General features: G+C 50.1%; 1 protein-coding gene across 1 annotated transcript in view; it reads left to right on the top strand.

The window, feature by feature from the left end:
* Positions 1 to 15,629, top strand: part of BNIP3 (BCL2 interacting protein 3) — a 200,426-nt gene extending 184,797 nt beyond the window's left edge. Inside the window, exons 2-7 of the mRNA XM_050805544.1 lie at positions 146 to 340; positions 8,943 to 9,093; positions 9,708 to 9,792; positions 12,106 to 12,212; positions 12,289 to 12,438; positions 14,751 to 15,629. Coding sequence (XP_050661501.1) covers positions 295 to 340; positions 8,943 to 9,093; positions 9,708 to 9,792; positions 12,106 to 12,212; positions 12,289 to 12,438; positions 14,751 to 14,796 — 585 coding nt within the window. The 5' untranslated portion in view covers positions 146 to 294 and the 3' untranslated portion in view covers positions 14,797 to 15,629. The remainder of the gene's footprint in view (positions 1 to 145; positions 341 to 8,942; positions 9,094 to 9,707; positions 9,793 to 12,105; positions 12,213 to 12,288; positions 12,439 to 14,750) is intronic.
* Positions 15,630 to 16,132: the final 503 nt, after the last annotated feature.

Raw genomic sequence — 16,132 nt, 5'->3', positions numbered from 1 at the left:
AAGCCCCTCGCCCACCCCCAGGACCCGCCCCGCGCACGCGCCGCACGTGCCACACGCACTCCACGCCCGTGCGCACGCGCAGGCCCCGCGTCGCGGCCAATGGGCGACGCGGCCGCAGATCCGCCTGGCCCCGCCCCGCCCTGTGAGTTCCTCCCGCCGGGCGGCGGGGCTGGGCTCAGTCCAGGAGCGCAGCTGGGCCGCGGCGCTCCGCTTTCCCAGCGCCCGCAGCTGAATCGCAGTCCGCAGCCCGCAGCCCGGCGCGGACTCCCATCGCCGCAGTCGCCCTCCGGCGCCATGTCGCAGAACGGAGCGCCCGGGATGCAGGAGGAGAGCCTGCAGGGTGAGGCCGGGGAGGCGGCGCGGGAGCCAGGGGGCGCGGGGGGAAGCCTGGAGGAAGGCCAGAGGGAGGCCGAGGGGGCGCCAAGGGAGGTTGCCCGGGAGGCCTGGGGGACATCGCGGGCCGGGCGAGGCTGCGCCACCCGCCCCTCCCGTGCTCACCCCTCCTGCGGGCGTGCGGAGCCCGGGGCATGGGGACCCCACGTACTGCCCGGGGTTCGCGGCCTCGCCGCTCGGGCGGGGGTTGGCTTGGACCCGGGTCGGACCGCACGGGAAAGCCCCGATTCTCTAGCTCCGCCAAGCTGGAATTCCACCTGGAGGTGAATCTGCGTCTCGCAGTTGGTCCGAGAAGCCTCAAAGTCCACGTTGCCCTCCGCGGTCTGTAGTTCAGACCCGTATTGGTTTTAACGACCAAACACCAAGGCGTGGCCAGTGGACTGTTATGTGCGTTAATTTTGTTATTAATGTTTATATCCGTGGTGATTTAGGATTTCCTGAAGGGTGAAGACGGAGATGGGAGGGGGTTACAGTGTTTTTAAAATATGGCATTTAATGGGCATGTTCCAGTTCTACTAGAGGGTCGTTCCAAAACAAAGCTTTAAATTACTTACGGGTTAAGAAAACACAAGCACAAGGACGCTGCCAGTGCCGCACTCAGTCGTTACAGGCTGCTTAATGCCCGAGTAGAGGCTCGCCCTGTGCCCTTGGCTAGATTCGCAAGACCATGCGTTCGCGCAGCGGGAAACGCAGGCCCGGGGTGCAGGACTTGCCCCACGCACAGCCAGGTGGCGTGGAGACCCTCCCCACCCGGAGGGTCCGCGTCAGAGTCCAGACAGCATTTGCTCAGGGAAGCGGACACTGAAGCCGCCTTCCCAGGGTCCCTAGGGCCCAAGCCTGGGAGGAGGGACCTGGTGGCAGCTGACCTTTGTGTTCTCTGAAGCCAGAGTTTACTAAGCAAAATTAGCATGTAAATAAGCTTGGGAACGGGCTGCTGAAACCTCTGACTGTGAACTTTTAATCTTCATTGAGATTTTTTAAAACCATGTATTCACATAAATTCAGTGAGTTGCTAATTTTATTACAAAAAAAAATTTTACTAGGCAGGACTTAGTTACTGTAATATATTAAATATATATATATTTGAACACTACAACCATATTTTTTTAACTTTTTTTTTTTTTTTTTTTTTTTTTTTTTTTTTAAGAGACGGGGTCTATGTTGCCCAGGCTGGTCTGAACTGGGCTCAAGCGATCCTCCCGCCTCGGCCTCCCAAAGTGCTGGAATTAATAGGTCTGAGCCACCGCGCCTGGCCTAGAACCATATTTTTAAAAATCCTGTAATTCGGATTTTTCCTCTTGAAATTTAAACATTGGTTATTACTATTTTGGAATATATTAAGGGGTGTTTTCCTGACTTTTGTTATAAAATCCAAGGGATGTTTTTATAAACTCTTTGCCATAAAATCACCCATTTTCCGGTTGTGTTACTCCTGACATTGTGCGTTTCACTGCCTGGCTGGGGATCTGGGGGCTGGGAGGTGGAGGGGGCCCCGGGGGGGCTCAGTCCTCTCTCCAGTATGTAACTTACACAGGCTGCTGAGTCATTGGCAGTGCAAGACGGCCAGCGCCGGAGTTGCGAGATTTTTGTTTTTCTGTTTTGTTTATTCTGTAAAAGGATAGTTACCCGCGGGGTGGATCCCATGTAGGCGATTCCTTGGGCCGCCCTGAGTGTCCGCGCGTCAGGACGGGGCCACCGTGGGCTCGGCGTGGGCGGGGTTGGCCTGTCCCGCGGGCTCCAGCCGCCTGCAAATCCGGCGCGGAGCGGTGGCTCGCCCAGGCAGCGCTCACCTCTGCCCCTCTGATTTCACTGCCCCTTGTTTACCTCGGAACAGAGAACTGTGGGAGCCTTGCAGCCAGACCCACAGATGGAAGCAGCGAGCACTCTCTCTGCCTGTACCCTCTGGGGCCAGCTGCTTTTCCTGAGGAGTTGACGGCAAAATGGGCTGATTCCGTTCCTTTCTATCTCTTGATCATTCTGGCTATTGTTGTTGACCCGCAGGATGCTCGTATTCGTCCTTTTTTTCCTCTTTATTTTTTACGAGCCCAGTCTTACTTTGTCGCCCAGGCTGGAGTGCAGTAGCACAATCATTATCAAGCTCACTGCACCCGAGAACTTGGCCTTTTTCTCCTAGGCATGTCACTGCTGACATGCAGGAGAGGTAGGATTCTATGATGAGACCGGGTCACAGTTGCTTGGCGTCACTTCCTTGAAGGACCCACTGTCTTCACCAGGAGGGCATCAGTTCAGTAAACTGCTTGCCCATTTACTCTGGAGCTTCCGTATTTAATGATCCAAGCCCTCAGCTCTTCACCCACTGCTGTGTCTGCAACTGGCAGATGGTTCTCTTGTCAGAGGCAACTCACCATGGGTAAAGTTGTAATAGGGGAAAAGATGCTTCCACTTATTTTGGAGCGGAATTGTAGCATTGTGCGCTTTGAGACCTGAAGGGGTTGCAGACATCTAGATTCTTGTCCAAGACCTGCATTTCATAGATGGTCACAATGAGGTTCTAGAGGTGGAGTGAAAGATAAGGCTGGCAACTTAAGGAGAAGCCAAGGACTCTGCATTAAGCACCAGTGGGATACCTGGAGCCCAGATGCCTGAGGCTGCGTGCCATAGGCCAGGATCCTGGAGGAGAGCCTGGCAAGGGGGGAAGGTTGAGGGAAATGAGCCGTTAGAAGCCAGGGACCTGATTTACCTACCGGGCTGACTTGATGCTTGAAATATTTTGTCAGGCAAGTCACTTTTGTTCCTCTCCACACTAACCTGAGAAGCTTTAAAGGTAAAAACAGCAATTTCTTAGAGCCCACCTCCCCTGGGGAAGAAGCCCTTTGTATGGTTTTGGGGGTGCTAGTTCCCTCTGGGGTTCACAGCGCCTCTGCTTAAGGCTTTTTTTCTGGGATGCTGCCTCCCTCTCTTCTGACATTTATCCCAGAGCTTTTTCAGTCTATTTTCTGGATTCCACCCCAGCATCCCAAATAGTCACTTTCAGAGTGGGCTGAGGCTGGGTTTTTGGAAAACAATGAAAAAATACCACAGGTGATTATCCCTTCATAGCCAGAGTTGAGATTGTCATCCCAGGTTAGGGCATAGGGTGGCCTTGAGAACTTGGCCCTGTGTTTACTCCACGTGGGGCTCATGGCTGTGGCCAGTGAATCCATGTTGAAGAATGGGACCCAGGGAGTTGCCCTGGGGACATACAGAGGGCAGTGAATCGAAGGCATTCCCCGGAGTCTGTCACTGGAGAGAGAACTGCTTCCGGCACCTAGAGAAGCTGAATGTCAGATGATTTTCTTTTCTTTTCTTTCTTTTTTTTTTTTTTTTTACATAAAGCGAGAATAAGACATGGATTAAGAACTCTTGTTGGAGTGTATTCTGTCTCTGAGATAGACCTATCAGTTTTCTTTTTGTAATGTGATGTAAATATAGTCTAGGCTTTTCAAAATCTCATCTGCCTTGATATAGAAGGGAGGTAAGACTTACTGGCTGTGTGTCTTGTTAGCACTGTAAATTATAACTAAGTAAGGAGGGGGAGGAACCTAAGGAGAGGGAGGTAAAATGAGATTAGGAAGGAGGGCTTTTGTTGCAGCAGCCACAGCAGCACCTTTCTTTCTGGGGCCTAATTATGCTACAGTTATTTGAAGTAAACTACTTGTGATTATGAGCAGGTTTTCTAAGGTCATTAAGCAACCTCACTCCCCATCTTTCTTTGAAAAGGTGAATGATCTGAGTGGAGAACTGTAACATGTGAGTAGATACACAGCATGCTGCATTCTCCAGGAAGTGCCTTTCCTACCCGGTTGCTGTAGGTTAATAATAAAACTCCTGTCCCTTAGTAAATCATTCCTGGGAATACAGCTTTTGGGCCCAAAGTCATTAGCCATAGACAATCCGGAATGGGTTTTGTTTCCTGGATTTTTAGGATCTTTTCTGGGGCGATTTTTAAAAAGCACTGCTTTGGTTTGAATATGTCCTCCCCATGTTGCCCGTGGTATGGTAGTAAAAGGTGGACCTTTAAGAGGTGGCTTGGCCATGGGGGCTCCTCTCTAGTGAATGGGATTAGTGCTCTGAGGGGCTGGATGGAAGGAGGTAGGTCCCTCTGTGCCCTCATTGAAGGGATGGGGCAGGAAGGCCCTCCCCCGACACCAGATGTTGGTGCCTGGATCTTGGACTTCCCAGCCTCTAGAACGGAGATCAATTTCTGTTGGTAAATCACTTGGTCTGTGGGATTCTGTTACAGTAGCACAGAGAGAGGAAGACAGAGATACACTTGTCTCCACTTTATCTTCCTCTCCCTATCGTCTTCAGCTCGCCATTTGTGTGATAGATACATATGTGTTTGGTCTTGACCCTACTTCCAGGTGCAGAGCACCTCAACCCCTGGGATTTCCTGAGCAGTAAGTGTCTCCCCCCGGAGACAGAGTTTCACTCTTGTTGCCCAGGCTGGAGTGCAGTGGCAGGTCTCGCCTCACTGCAATCTCCACCTCCTGGGTTCAAGCGATTCTTCTGCATCAGCCTCCCGAGTAGCTGGGATTACAGGCACCCAACACGCCCAGCTAATTTTGTATTTTTAGTAGAGACGGGGTTTCACCATGTTGGTCAGGCTGGTCTCCAACTTCTGACCTCAGGTGATCCCGCCTGCCTCAGCCTCCCAAAGTGCTGGGATTACGGGCGTGTGCCACAGTGCCAATAAGTGTCTTAAGCACGTTTATTAAGAAAGTAAAAGAATAAAAGGGGCCGGGCGCGGTGGCTCACGCCTGTAATCCCAGCACTTTGGGAGGCCGAGGCGGGCGGATCACAAGGTCAGGAGATCGAGACCACGGTGAAACCCCGTCTCTACTAAAAATACAAAAAATTAGCCGGGCGCGGTTGTGGGCGCCTGTAGTCCCAGCTACTCGGGAGGCTGAGGCAGGAGAATGGCGTGAACCCGGGAGGCGGAGCTTGCAGTGAGCCAAGATCGCGCCACTGCACTCCAGCCTGGGCGACAGAGCGAGACTCCGTCTCAAAAAAAAAAAAAAAAGAAGAATAAAAGGGTGGCAACTCCATAGGCAGAGCAGCCTGACCAGTGTGTGTGTTATTCATAGTCACCCTGTCAGCAGTGTGCTCCAAAAGTGCTCCTTGGTTCACCATTTTTGGTGTGAGTTGTAAGGAGCCCCTTCAGAATACATTGCTAATACAGTGGTTCGAGGGCGGCCCCAGGCTAGTTATTTGAGGTAGAAATTCCCAGGGAAGCCCCTCCTAGGAGGGGAGGGGACTGGAGATGGAGATGGGGGAGCCATGAGGTACGGGTAGCATGGTTGGGGTTAGGGTTGGGGTGTGTGGGGTAGGGGGGTCTGGTTAGGGTTAGGGTTGGGATGTGGGGTAGGTGGGTGTCTCGTCTCGAGAGCGTGGTTGGGGTTAGGGTTGGGACGTGTGGGGTAGGTGGGGATCTGGGCTGTATGTCATTTCCATTTGGCTCCTCTGTAATTGTTTCTGGTAAATTGATAAAGTAAAATGTTTTTCTGAGTTCTATGAGTTGTAGCAAATTATTGAACCTGAGGGGGGTGTGTGGGATCCCCTGAGTAGGTAGAGGGACTGGCAAAAATGTGGGTAACCTGGACACCCCATTCTCCACTTGCATCTGTGGGAACAGTCTTGTGGGCTCGACACTAAGTCTAGGTAGATAGAATGGAATTGAATCGTTGGACACCCCGGTGGTGGTGACTTGGTGTCCCACATTTGATGTTAAGAGTGGCATCGGAGAAGGGACACCTTCAAGCTTCAAGCTCCATTTGTGTTCCATATCGTCAGATATCTGAACAACACTTTTGGCAATACTGTCTAGTCAGATGAGCGGTTTCAGGAATGGTGTGGTCTATCCATCTCGGAAGGCACCGTGTAGCCTCTGCCAGAGTGTGGGGCAGACTGGCCTGGGCCTTTCTCCTGCAGTGAGCTCCAGGCTCCAAGACAGAGCCTGGCCTGCCTTTGTATTAAGGGATGTGCTGCTTGCGGGCCAGGACATGAGGCAGCGTGAGAGGCCAAAGAGAACAGTCATGTGTTAATTTGAAAATCTGTGTGATCGCGGCCGGGCGCGGTGGCTCAAGCCTGTAATCCTAGCATTTTGGGAGGCCGAGACGGGCGGATCACAAGGTCAGGAGATCGAGACCATCCTGGCTAACACGGTGAAACCCCGTCTCTACTAAAAATACAAAAAACTAGCCGGGCGAGGTGGCGGGCGCCTGTAGTCCCAGCTACTGGGGAGGCTGAGGCAGGAGAATGGCGTAAACCTGGGAGGTGGAGCTTGCAGTGAGCTGAGATCCGGCCACTGCACTCCAACCTGGGCGACAGAGCGAGACTCCGTCTCAAAAAAAAAAGAAAATCTGTGTGATCGTGGCCGGGCGCGGTGGCTCAAGCCTGTAATCCTAGCACTTTGGGAGGCCGAGACGGGCGGATCACGAGGTCAGGAGATCGAGACCATCTTGGCTAACACGGTGAAACCCTGTCTCTACTAAAAAATACAAAAAACTAGCCGGGTGAGGTGGCGGGTGCCTGTAGTCCCAGCTACTCGGGAGGCTGAGGCAGGAGAATGGCGTAAACCCGGAATGCGGAGCTTGCAGCGAGCTGAGATCCGGCCACTGCACTGCAGCCTGGGCGACAGAACGAGACTCCGCCTCAAAAAAAAAAAAAGAAAAAAAAAAAGAAAATCTGTGTGATCATTTCGTTAGCAACTTACTGGAGGCTGTTTGATGGTATAAGTTGCAAATCCACATTTCTTTCCTGGGCCTTCGGCTTGCTTTTTTCTGGTTAATATGAAATATACTCAGCAACAAGTGGCGTACTGAGGCTGGGCCAGGCCTCTTTCAGGAGAGATGCCTAGTGTGTGTGGAAAGCTGAACACCTGCCTTTGCTTCCAGTGAACATGACGGATGAAGAGGCTGCTCCGTTCCCTCTAATAGCATGGTGTTGGTAGTGCTGTGTTGGTTTAAGGACAGTCAGCAGCTCAGGGTGATTATTCTACTTACTCAAATTATAGTGACTGCAAAATGAGATAATTCCATTGTTCTCCTCCGTAAGTTTCTCCACCTTTTGTGACCTGCACTTTCCTCCCACTGCACTCCATCCTCCATACGCTACCAGAGGAAGCTTTTACCAGATTTGCTTTAAATAAATAAACCTATGACACAAAGTAGAGAAATTATCCTGGGCCCAGAAATAGACGTGTGCCTATGTGCACGCTTCATGTCTGACAAAGGAAGCAGCCCAGAGCGGAGGCGAGGTGGGAGCTCCCTGCAATAAATGGGGCATCCGTATCACATCAGTGGAAAAATTAATCCACATAGATTTTGGATCGAAATGTGAATGTCATAACAGTAGAGCTATGTGAAAATAACAGAACAGAACAGAATAGCTCAGGAAGGGACTGCTACATTTGACTGAAGTAAAATCAAGAACTTCTGTACATCAGAAGGCATGATAAGTGAAAAGAACAAGCTACCAAGTGAAAGTTACTTGCAACGCATTTAAATATGCAGAAAAATGCATATCTAGAGTACAGAATTATCCCAGAAAAATGCATATCTAGAGTACAGAATTATCCCAGAATTGCACTTTTAGCAGTAAGGGAACGGGAGCAGTGTTCCAGCCTCAGTTTCTATTTATAATGGTGACAAGGAAAAAATACTGCTGGATGCCCACAAATAAGAGAGATAATAGAAAAGAATGAGAGATTTGAAGAACCAGTTCAAAAAAGATGCTATCCAGATGGCTAGCAAACTTGTAAAATCGTGTTTAACATTGTTAGAAATTAAATACATGCAAAGTAAGCCACAAAATACAAGTAATAGAGGCTGGGCATGGTGGCTCACACCTGTAATCCCAGCACATTGGGAGGCCGAGGTGAGAAGATTGCTTGGGCCCAGAAGTTCGAGACCAGCCTGGGCAACATAGCGAGACCCCATCTCCTAAAAAAATAGCCAGGAGTAGTGGTACATGCCTTGTAGTTCCAGCTATTCCGGAGGTGTCAGCTAGAAGATGGCTTGAACCCAGTAGTTTGAGATTATAGTGAGCCTTCATTGTGCCGCTGCACTCCAGCCTGGGTGACAAAGTGAGACTCCATCTCTAAAAGAAACAGAAAATAGAGGTCAAACCTTTTAAAGAAAACTTTAAATCCCTTAAGCTTATGTTGACATTATTTTTTTAAGACCCCTTTTTCCAAATAATAGCCTTTTTCTTAGAGAAGCTCACTGCAAGAAAGCATTCTAATTGGATTCTGGCGACTCAGCAGAGTTCCTGGACATTGGCTTGGTATAAACGGACTGCAAGACATGGACAGATATGTGGTCTCAGCCCCAGGAGGCTTCCTTCCTGTACCCAGGGAGTGTGTGCATAGACAGTCACTGCCACACGAGTGGGCAGAGGGATGTCTTCAAGGTGGGGTTAAGGGATGGTTCCTGGCGTGTCACCATGGCTACCTCTTGGAAATGGAGGGGCAGGCTGGTTAGATATTAAGACCAGATTCCAGAGTGGGTAGAAAATTCCATCTGTGCCCCTTTTTTTGTTCCCACCAGGCTCCTGGGTGGAATTGCACTTTAGTAATAATGGAAACGGCAGCAGCGTTCCAGCCTCGGTTTCTATTTATAATGGTGACATGGAAAAAATACTGCTGGACGCACAGCATGAGTCTGGACGGAGTAGCTCCAAGAGTTCTCACTGTGACAGGTAGGTGCACGCCAGCAAGCGTATGCGTTACAGTGCTGATGGTCTTCAGTGGGTGACAGTCACCTCTAGGACAGGGGGCTGCTGTTCCCCTCAGGCCGCGTTCGGGAGTGGCTCCTGCTGCCCTCTTTGGGGATGCAGCGTCCTGGGACTTAGTCTGTGGGGAGCCATGTTCAAGTCGCCAGTAGGCAGCAGAACAGCCATGAACTCCGCTCTGAGAAACGCACTCACGTGCCTCAGCAGGGCCGTGGTCGCAGGAGTGGTTCCTGGGTAGCAGCACTTCTGAGTGACTCCAGGGTAGAGTGGCTGAGTGGTCAAAGGTCGCGTGCCCTTGAGAACTGTGCAACAGACCGTGAAGGCGGCAGGTGACAAAGCCAGCCGCTCGCCAGCTGCCTCCCCCCGCCTCTTCTCTGAAGACTGGCTAGCTAACTCCTGTCGGGCTCAGCCGACAGGGCTGAGGAGTAGTTTGGCTCTGGCTGGTGCTGGGTGGAAGGGAAGACGCACACTGGCTAGAGCCCCTCATCACGGAGGCGGCTGGAGGCCTTTGGGGTTTGAGCTTCTAATGATAGAATGTTCACATGATGTTCTGTTTTTCTCATTCTATTCACATTGCCAAGCCCACCTCGCTCACAGACACCACAAGATACTAACAGAGCTTCTGAAACAGATACCCATAGCATTGGAGAGAAAAACAGCTCACAGGTAAGCTGGAAGAAGAATGCGAGTTATAAGTATTTGTGATCTGTTTGTACAGGAAATGGTTTAAAATGTAATTGAGCACCTCAGAGAAAAGTCGGGCTTTAAGGGTGTCTCCTGTCTTAAAAAAAAACAACAAAAAAAGTCCACAAGCACACGGGCTGGACACTCAGCTGAGCGGGGGCGGCGCCGAGTGGGACAGGCAGTGGGGGCCTCCCGCCCCTGCCTGCCATCAGGAATACACCGGAAAGGAGGAAGGGCTCCCTGGTGGCTGCAGCCTAGAGAGGAGGGAGGGACCACTGGAAAGGGTGGCAGTGAGCCAGCTACTGGCTGGTCTTTCCTTGTGGTTGTTGGTTGGACAGTGAGTGGGTTTTAACACTTGCATGCTGTGTGGGACTCAGGCGTTACCCGCAGGGCCATTCGAGGCCATTCGGTCACTGTGGCTGTGACTCTGAGGTGTCCTCCTCATTAGACATTGTCACTGCCTGCTGGAAATTACACCCTGTGCCTTTCCTAGCATTAGTCCTGAGCTAACTGGTGCCTGAGCAGTGCAGCATTAGTGGCTGATCAACCTGGTAATTTTTTTTTTTTTTTGAGATGGAGTCTGGCTCTGTCGCCCACGCTGGAGTGCAGTGGCCGGATCTCAGCTCACTGCAAGCTCCGCCTCCCGGGTTTACGCCATTCTCCTGCCTCAGCCTCCCGAGTAGCTGGGACTACAGGCGCCCGCCACCTCGCCCGGCTAGTTTTTTGTATTTTTTTAGTAGAGACGGGGTTTCACTGTGTTCGCCAGGATGGTCTCGATCTCCTGACCTCGTGATCCGCCCGTCTCGGCCTCCCAAAATGCTGGGATTACAGGCTTGAGCCACCGTGCCCGGCCTCAACCTGGTAATTTAGTGTAAGATCATCTTTTTTAAAAAAGTTTTTTGTAGAGACGGGGTCTCCGTGTGTTGCCCAGGCTGATCTTGAACTCCAGGGCTCAAGTGATCCTCCCAAAATCCTGGGACTATAGGTGTGAGACTCCATGTCCAGCCTGAGATGACTTTTCTAATGGTAACAGATAATGGGCTTTACATGCCGTCATTCAGCATTGTTGTGAAAACGGAGTCTTAGAGGAAAAAGTGTGCCTTGGGGTTATTGCCTTGGTTTACTATCATTCTCCCTTCGCAGATAGGGTTCGAGGCAGTGATCAGTACTGTCTTGCTCAGTTATATCTGGTAGTGCCTTACTTACCTTGTTGCAGACGAGATGCGCGATAAATGTTTTCTTGAGTGTTTGTCGATGGTGAGAACTTGAACGACGGACCGTGTTCTGTATTTTGGAAGCTCTGTGAGGAAGCATGGCCTTCCAGGCAGGATCAGTAGCTGGCTCTTCAGTGCTAGCTTCCCTCAAGGCTTCCTTCACCAAGGAAACAAGGAGTCCCTGTTACCCAGGCCTTCTCAGGGACATCCCCCTGGCCCCACTCTGGGGGTTCCAGAGCGCAGCATGATTTTGGGAGCCCCGGGAGCCCTGGCTGTGGATGTGTGGGTGCACCCCAGAGCGTGCGGCCTGCTCCTCGGCACATGGGGCTATATCCAGCTTGGGTATACCCAGATGTTTGGTGGGTTTGGGGAGCTATATTCTGATTTTCAATTTTATTTCTTTTTTTTTGAGACAGGGTATTGCCATTTTCACTGTTTTAAAACAAAAATTTCCCCTTAGTTTTAAAAGGAATTAGATGTTCAGGTACAGAATTCTGAAAATGCAAAAAAGTAGAGAACACTGAGACTCTCGGATTTAAAGTCCTCTTTAATGTTTCGTGCTGTTATATAATTCTGAGGATTTGGCCGCAGCCGTGGTTGTGTGTACATTTCTGCCTTTTCCCTCCTGCTTTTCCCGGAAGCATCTTGTAAACCTGCTCACTATCCAGTGTCCGTTTCCTTCGTCATGTCCCTGTTTTGAGCCATTTTCGGCTGTTTTCATTTTCTTTTGTTATAACCAGTGCTGCAGTCACCATCTTTGCCCTCATGTCACGTGACTTCCCTAGGACAGTGTTTGCCGCTGTCAGTACCCCAGCATCTCACAGTGAACCAGATGTATTTACGCCCTGGGTGGGACTCCCCCGAGGTGATCTGTACCTGGAGGAGGCGAGCGAGCCGGGAGCCGGGAGTGCGGTACGGCCCGGGGAAGGCCCCCAGCCCCAGGACTCCCCTTGGACCACAGTCCGGGGCAGTGACATGTGCCTTTGGGCTCTTGAATGGAGCCTGCGGCTGTGAAGCTCGGGTGGGAGGTGGGTGTCATGTGTGGTGCGTTAATCGGCATTTAACATCGACTTTATCTTAGTCTGAGGAAGATGATATTGAGAGAAGGAAAGAAGTTGAAAGCATCTTGAAGAAAAACTCAGACTGGATATGGGATTGGTCAAGTCGGCCGGAAAATATTCCCCCCAAGTGAGTGTGTTCTCAGTGTCACGGGGGCTCCCCTTGACAGAGGACACATCGGCTGACACGTTTCTTCCCGCCTCAGGGAGTTCCTCTTTAAACACCCGAAGCGCACGGCCACCCTCAGCATGAGGAACACGAGCGTCATGAAGAAAGGGGGCATATTCTCTGCGGAGTTTCTGAAAGTTTTCCTTCCGTCTCTGCTGCTCTCTCATTTGCTGGCCATCGGATTGGGGTAGGTGATGTGACTCTGTGACTCCCGCCATGGCATGTCGTGGGGCAATTCTGGGTCGCGGTGATTTATTCGTAAACTATTTCCTGAAGTCCGGCTCATCAGTTACAGCTTGGTGCATTTTCGCAAACACACCCACAGTCACTGTTTAGGTCAAGAAACCACCAGCCTGCAGCCCCAAAAGGCCCCGGCACAGGCGCCCTGTAGTGCTGTCGGGCATGGACGAGTCTGCCTGTTGCTCACTGTATATAAATGGAGTCACAGCAGGGATTCTTATGTCTGACCTTTGTCCTGTGTGTAGTTAAAAGCAGTCTCATTTCTGCGTAGTACTGCATGGTGGGGACGCCCCCAGCCGTCTGCTGTAGATGGAGGGCCTCAGTTACTTGCTGTACTTCCTCCAGGACCGGACTGTTGTTCTACTTAACTCTCAGCAATAAAGAAACCAGTGCGGTCTCCAATTTTTCTGGCTTGAGTTTCGCTCTTGTTGCCCAGGCTGGAGTGCAGTGGCGTGATCTCGGTTCACTGCAAACTCTGCCTCCCAGGTTCAAGCGACTCTCCTGCCTCAGCCTCCTGAGTAGCTGGGATTACAGGTGCCCACCACCATGCCTGGTTAATTTTTGTATTTTTAGTAGAGACGGGGTTTCACCATGTTGCCCAGGCTGATCTCGCACTCAAGTGATCGCTCACCTCGGCCTCCAAAGTGCTGGGATTACAGGTGTGAACCACCATGCCTGACCTTTTCTGGCTTCTTATACTAACTAATTCTGCAGAAAACACAGAGACCAGGCAGGTACCACTGTGGATTCTCAAGAGCTTTAGCTGCAGCAGTGGTGAAGAGCCAGAGCGGGAAGCCAAAACCGCTCCTCCTAGGGCTGGTCCCACCCTCTCTCAGTGGGGAGGAGGGGTCTAGTCCTGGTGTGCAAACAGTGTTCTATGGCTGCTGTGTATCAGACAGACTGGGAAGACTGGAATGCCACTGGGGGCAGGTGGCTTCCGTTGGCCAGAGGGCTCACATCTGGGGTCGAAGGAAACTGGATAAAAGCCACTGAGTTTCCTGGGCCAGGGCCTGAGTGCTGCCATGTCTCCACCTTGCCCTCCCATGTGTACGGCTTTCTCCTAGCTCTTGTACACATTCTCACGTCCACCCCCGTCACCTTTATTTCTGCCAGTGCTTTTTGGAGTCAGACCCACAGACTGCATCAGCATCACCAGGCAGTTTGCTTTCTGGAGCCTTTTCCAGAACTGTCAAGCAGACTCCGGGGGCAAGGCCTCAGGATCCTCATTTTAAATACGAGGTTTAGCCCTTCCTTTCAGGATGGGTTTCTGCAGCCACTGCTTCCCAACTACTGTCCTCCATCCTGCTCAGGTTTTCAGAGCCTGATACTGCCACTGGCGACCCACACCCCCTCAGCAGCTTTCCAGAACCACACTATAAAATCTGCCCCGAAAGCTGCTGCAGCATGGTCTGTGCCCACAGTGCCCACTGCACCACTGCCCATAGGCTAGCACTGTCTGTGCTCACAGTACCCACCGCACCACTGCCCATAGGCCAGCACTGTCTGTGCTCACAGTACCCACCGCACCACTGCCCATAGGCCAGCACTGTCTGTGTTCACAGTACCCACCGCACCACTGCCCATAGGCCAGCACTGTCTGTGCTCACAGTACCCACCGCACCACTGCCCATAGGTCCGGAACCGCACTATAAAATCTGCCCCCGAAAGCTGCTGCAGCAAGGTCTGTGCTCACAGTGCTCACCCCACCACTGCCCACAGGCCAGGCCAGCCAGGCTTCCGATTCTGCCCCCTTTCCTGGAGACCCATCCTCCTCCCTCCTGGAGTGATGCCCGCTGGTCAGCTGGAGCGAGCCTCTCTTGCCGACACTCCTGCATCTTTAGTTTGGGACATCTTTCCCACTACCGAATTTAAACCACGTGAGGGCAGGGGCTTCATTTTTAAGCAGTTGACCTTGGTGAGGCTGGTGGCGATGAACTGGCAACACCATCTTGCCCTGGTAGGTGACTTCCCCCAGCAGAGTTGGAACAAAGCAGCTTTCTGTCTGGAAACAGCGTTTCAGTTTGGTGATCCTTCTAGGCAAGAATACAATCTGATGTTTTCTAATTAATACAAAATACATATTGATAAAACACTCGGTAAAAGATTACAGATAGATTCATTACAAAATTTTTATAATGGATATAAAATCACCAGTCCCTTGCATAAGCTCTAACCACAGTGAGCTACCCTGTTTCAGCTGTAACACAATCTCCTGGGAATCACAAGATATATTAACTACTGATTACTTTTTCTGTTAAGGATCTATATTGGAAGGCGTCTGACAACCTCCACCAGCACCTTTTGATGAAGAACTGGAGTCTGACTTGGTTCATTAGTGGGATTACTTCTGAGCTTGCAACGCAGCTCACTGAAGAGCTGTTAGATCCTGGGGTGGCCGCGTCACTTGTGTTTGTTTGTTCTGTAAATGCTGCGTTCCTAATTTAGTAAAACAAAACAACAGACACTAAAATCATGTTGATCTATAATTATACCTATGAGGTCAATTAATAAGCATGTCAGACTGATTAATATCTATTGTAAAAATTTGGTAGTGAATTTGGATATTAGATATAAATACCTGAATATAATTTTAATATCCTATTCATGATGTATGTTGTATTTTAAAAATTATCTGCAACCTTAATTCAGTTGAAGTACTTTATATTTCAAAAGAATGAATAACATTGATAATAAAATCGCTACTTTAAGGGGTTTGTCCAAAATAAATATTGTGGCCTTATATATCACACTATTGTAGAAAGTATTATTTAATTTAAATGGATGCAGGTTGTCTTCTCAAGATTATACATAACTATACTAATTGTTCGTAATCAACAGAAACCAAGAGAGAGCTACAAACCCAGCTGTACCGTTCATACACTAAACTCTTCTTGCTTTTGCAGTATAAGGAATGAAGTCTCCGATCATTAGGTCATCACCTTGGATGATCAGTTTTCTGCTGAAGGCACCTGCTCAGTGTCTTTTCCTCTTTATCACTCTGCATTGGTGAATTTAATCCTCTCCTTTGTGCCCAACTTGTGTGTGCTTTTAAAATCAGCTTTATTCTAAGCAAATCTGTGTCTACTTTAAAAGACTGGAAATGGGGAAAAAATAAATAAATCTTTGCCAAATCCTTCAGATTACTGTATTTACATATGGTTTCAAATCAGACATCATAATAGCTTCTTGATGAAACCAGGACTGGTCCCTATTTTGATATTATCTTTCCTACAGCAAGCTTTTTAGAAAGGCTGCCTGCCCAGGCCTTGGTGTTTCATCTTTCCACGCGTAATTCGGGTGTGAAATCTAACACTGTCATTTGTAAAGATCTCTGTTGATACTACCTTGGAAGCAGTCACTTCTGGAGGAAGTGGATGGCATGACATCAGAATTCCTTTATATAATTTAACCTCAGAATAGTCTGAGATCATTTCGAAGCACGCTGGTCAAGGAATTCCGTTTCTGTTTTAGAGCAAATATGTTTGCTGTTTGTCTTCCATCACAAACGTGGAGTTTCAGCACCTTACAGAGCTTAGTGAACCCACCCTGCTCACCATCAAAGTTAGCACACAACAAAGCCAACCACGTGTCCCCCTCACAGATGATAATGGCTGAACTCTCAGTGAAACCAGCTGTACGGC

This window comes from Macaca thibetana, chromosome 9 (genome assembly GCF_024542745.1).
Source record: "Macaca thibetana thibetana isolate TM-01 chromosome 9, ASM2454274v1, whole genome shotgun sequence".
In the NCBI taxonomy this organism is placed as follows: domain Eukaryota; kingdom Metazoa; phylum Chordata; class Mammalia; order Primates; family Cercopithecidae; genus Macaca; species Macaca thibetana.
The sequence above is the reverse complement of the archived record's forward strand: the minus strand, read 5'-3'. Positions and strand labels throughout refer to the sequence as shown.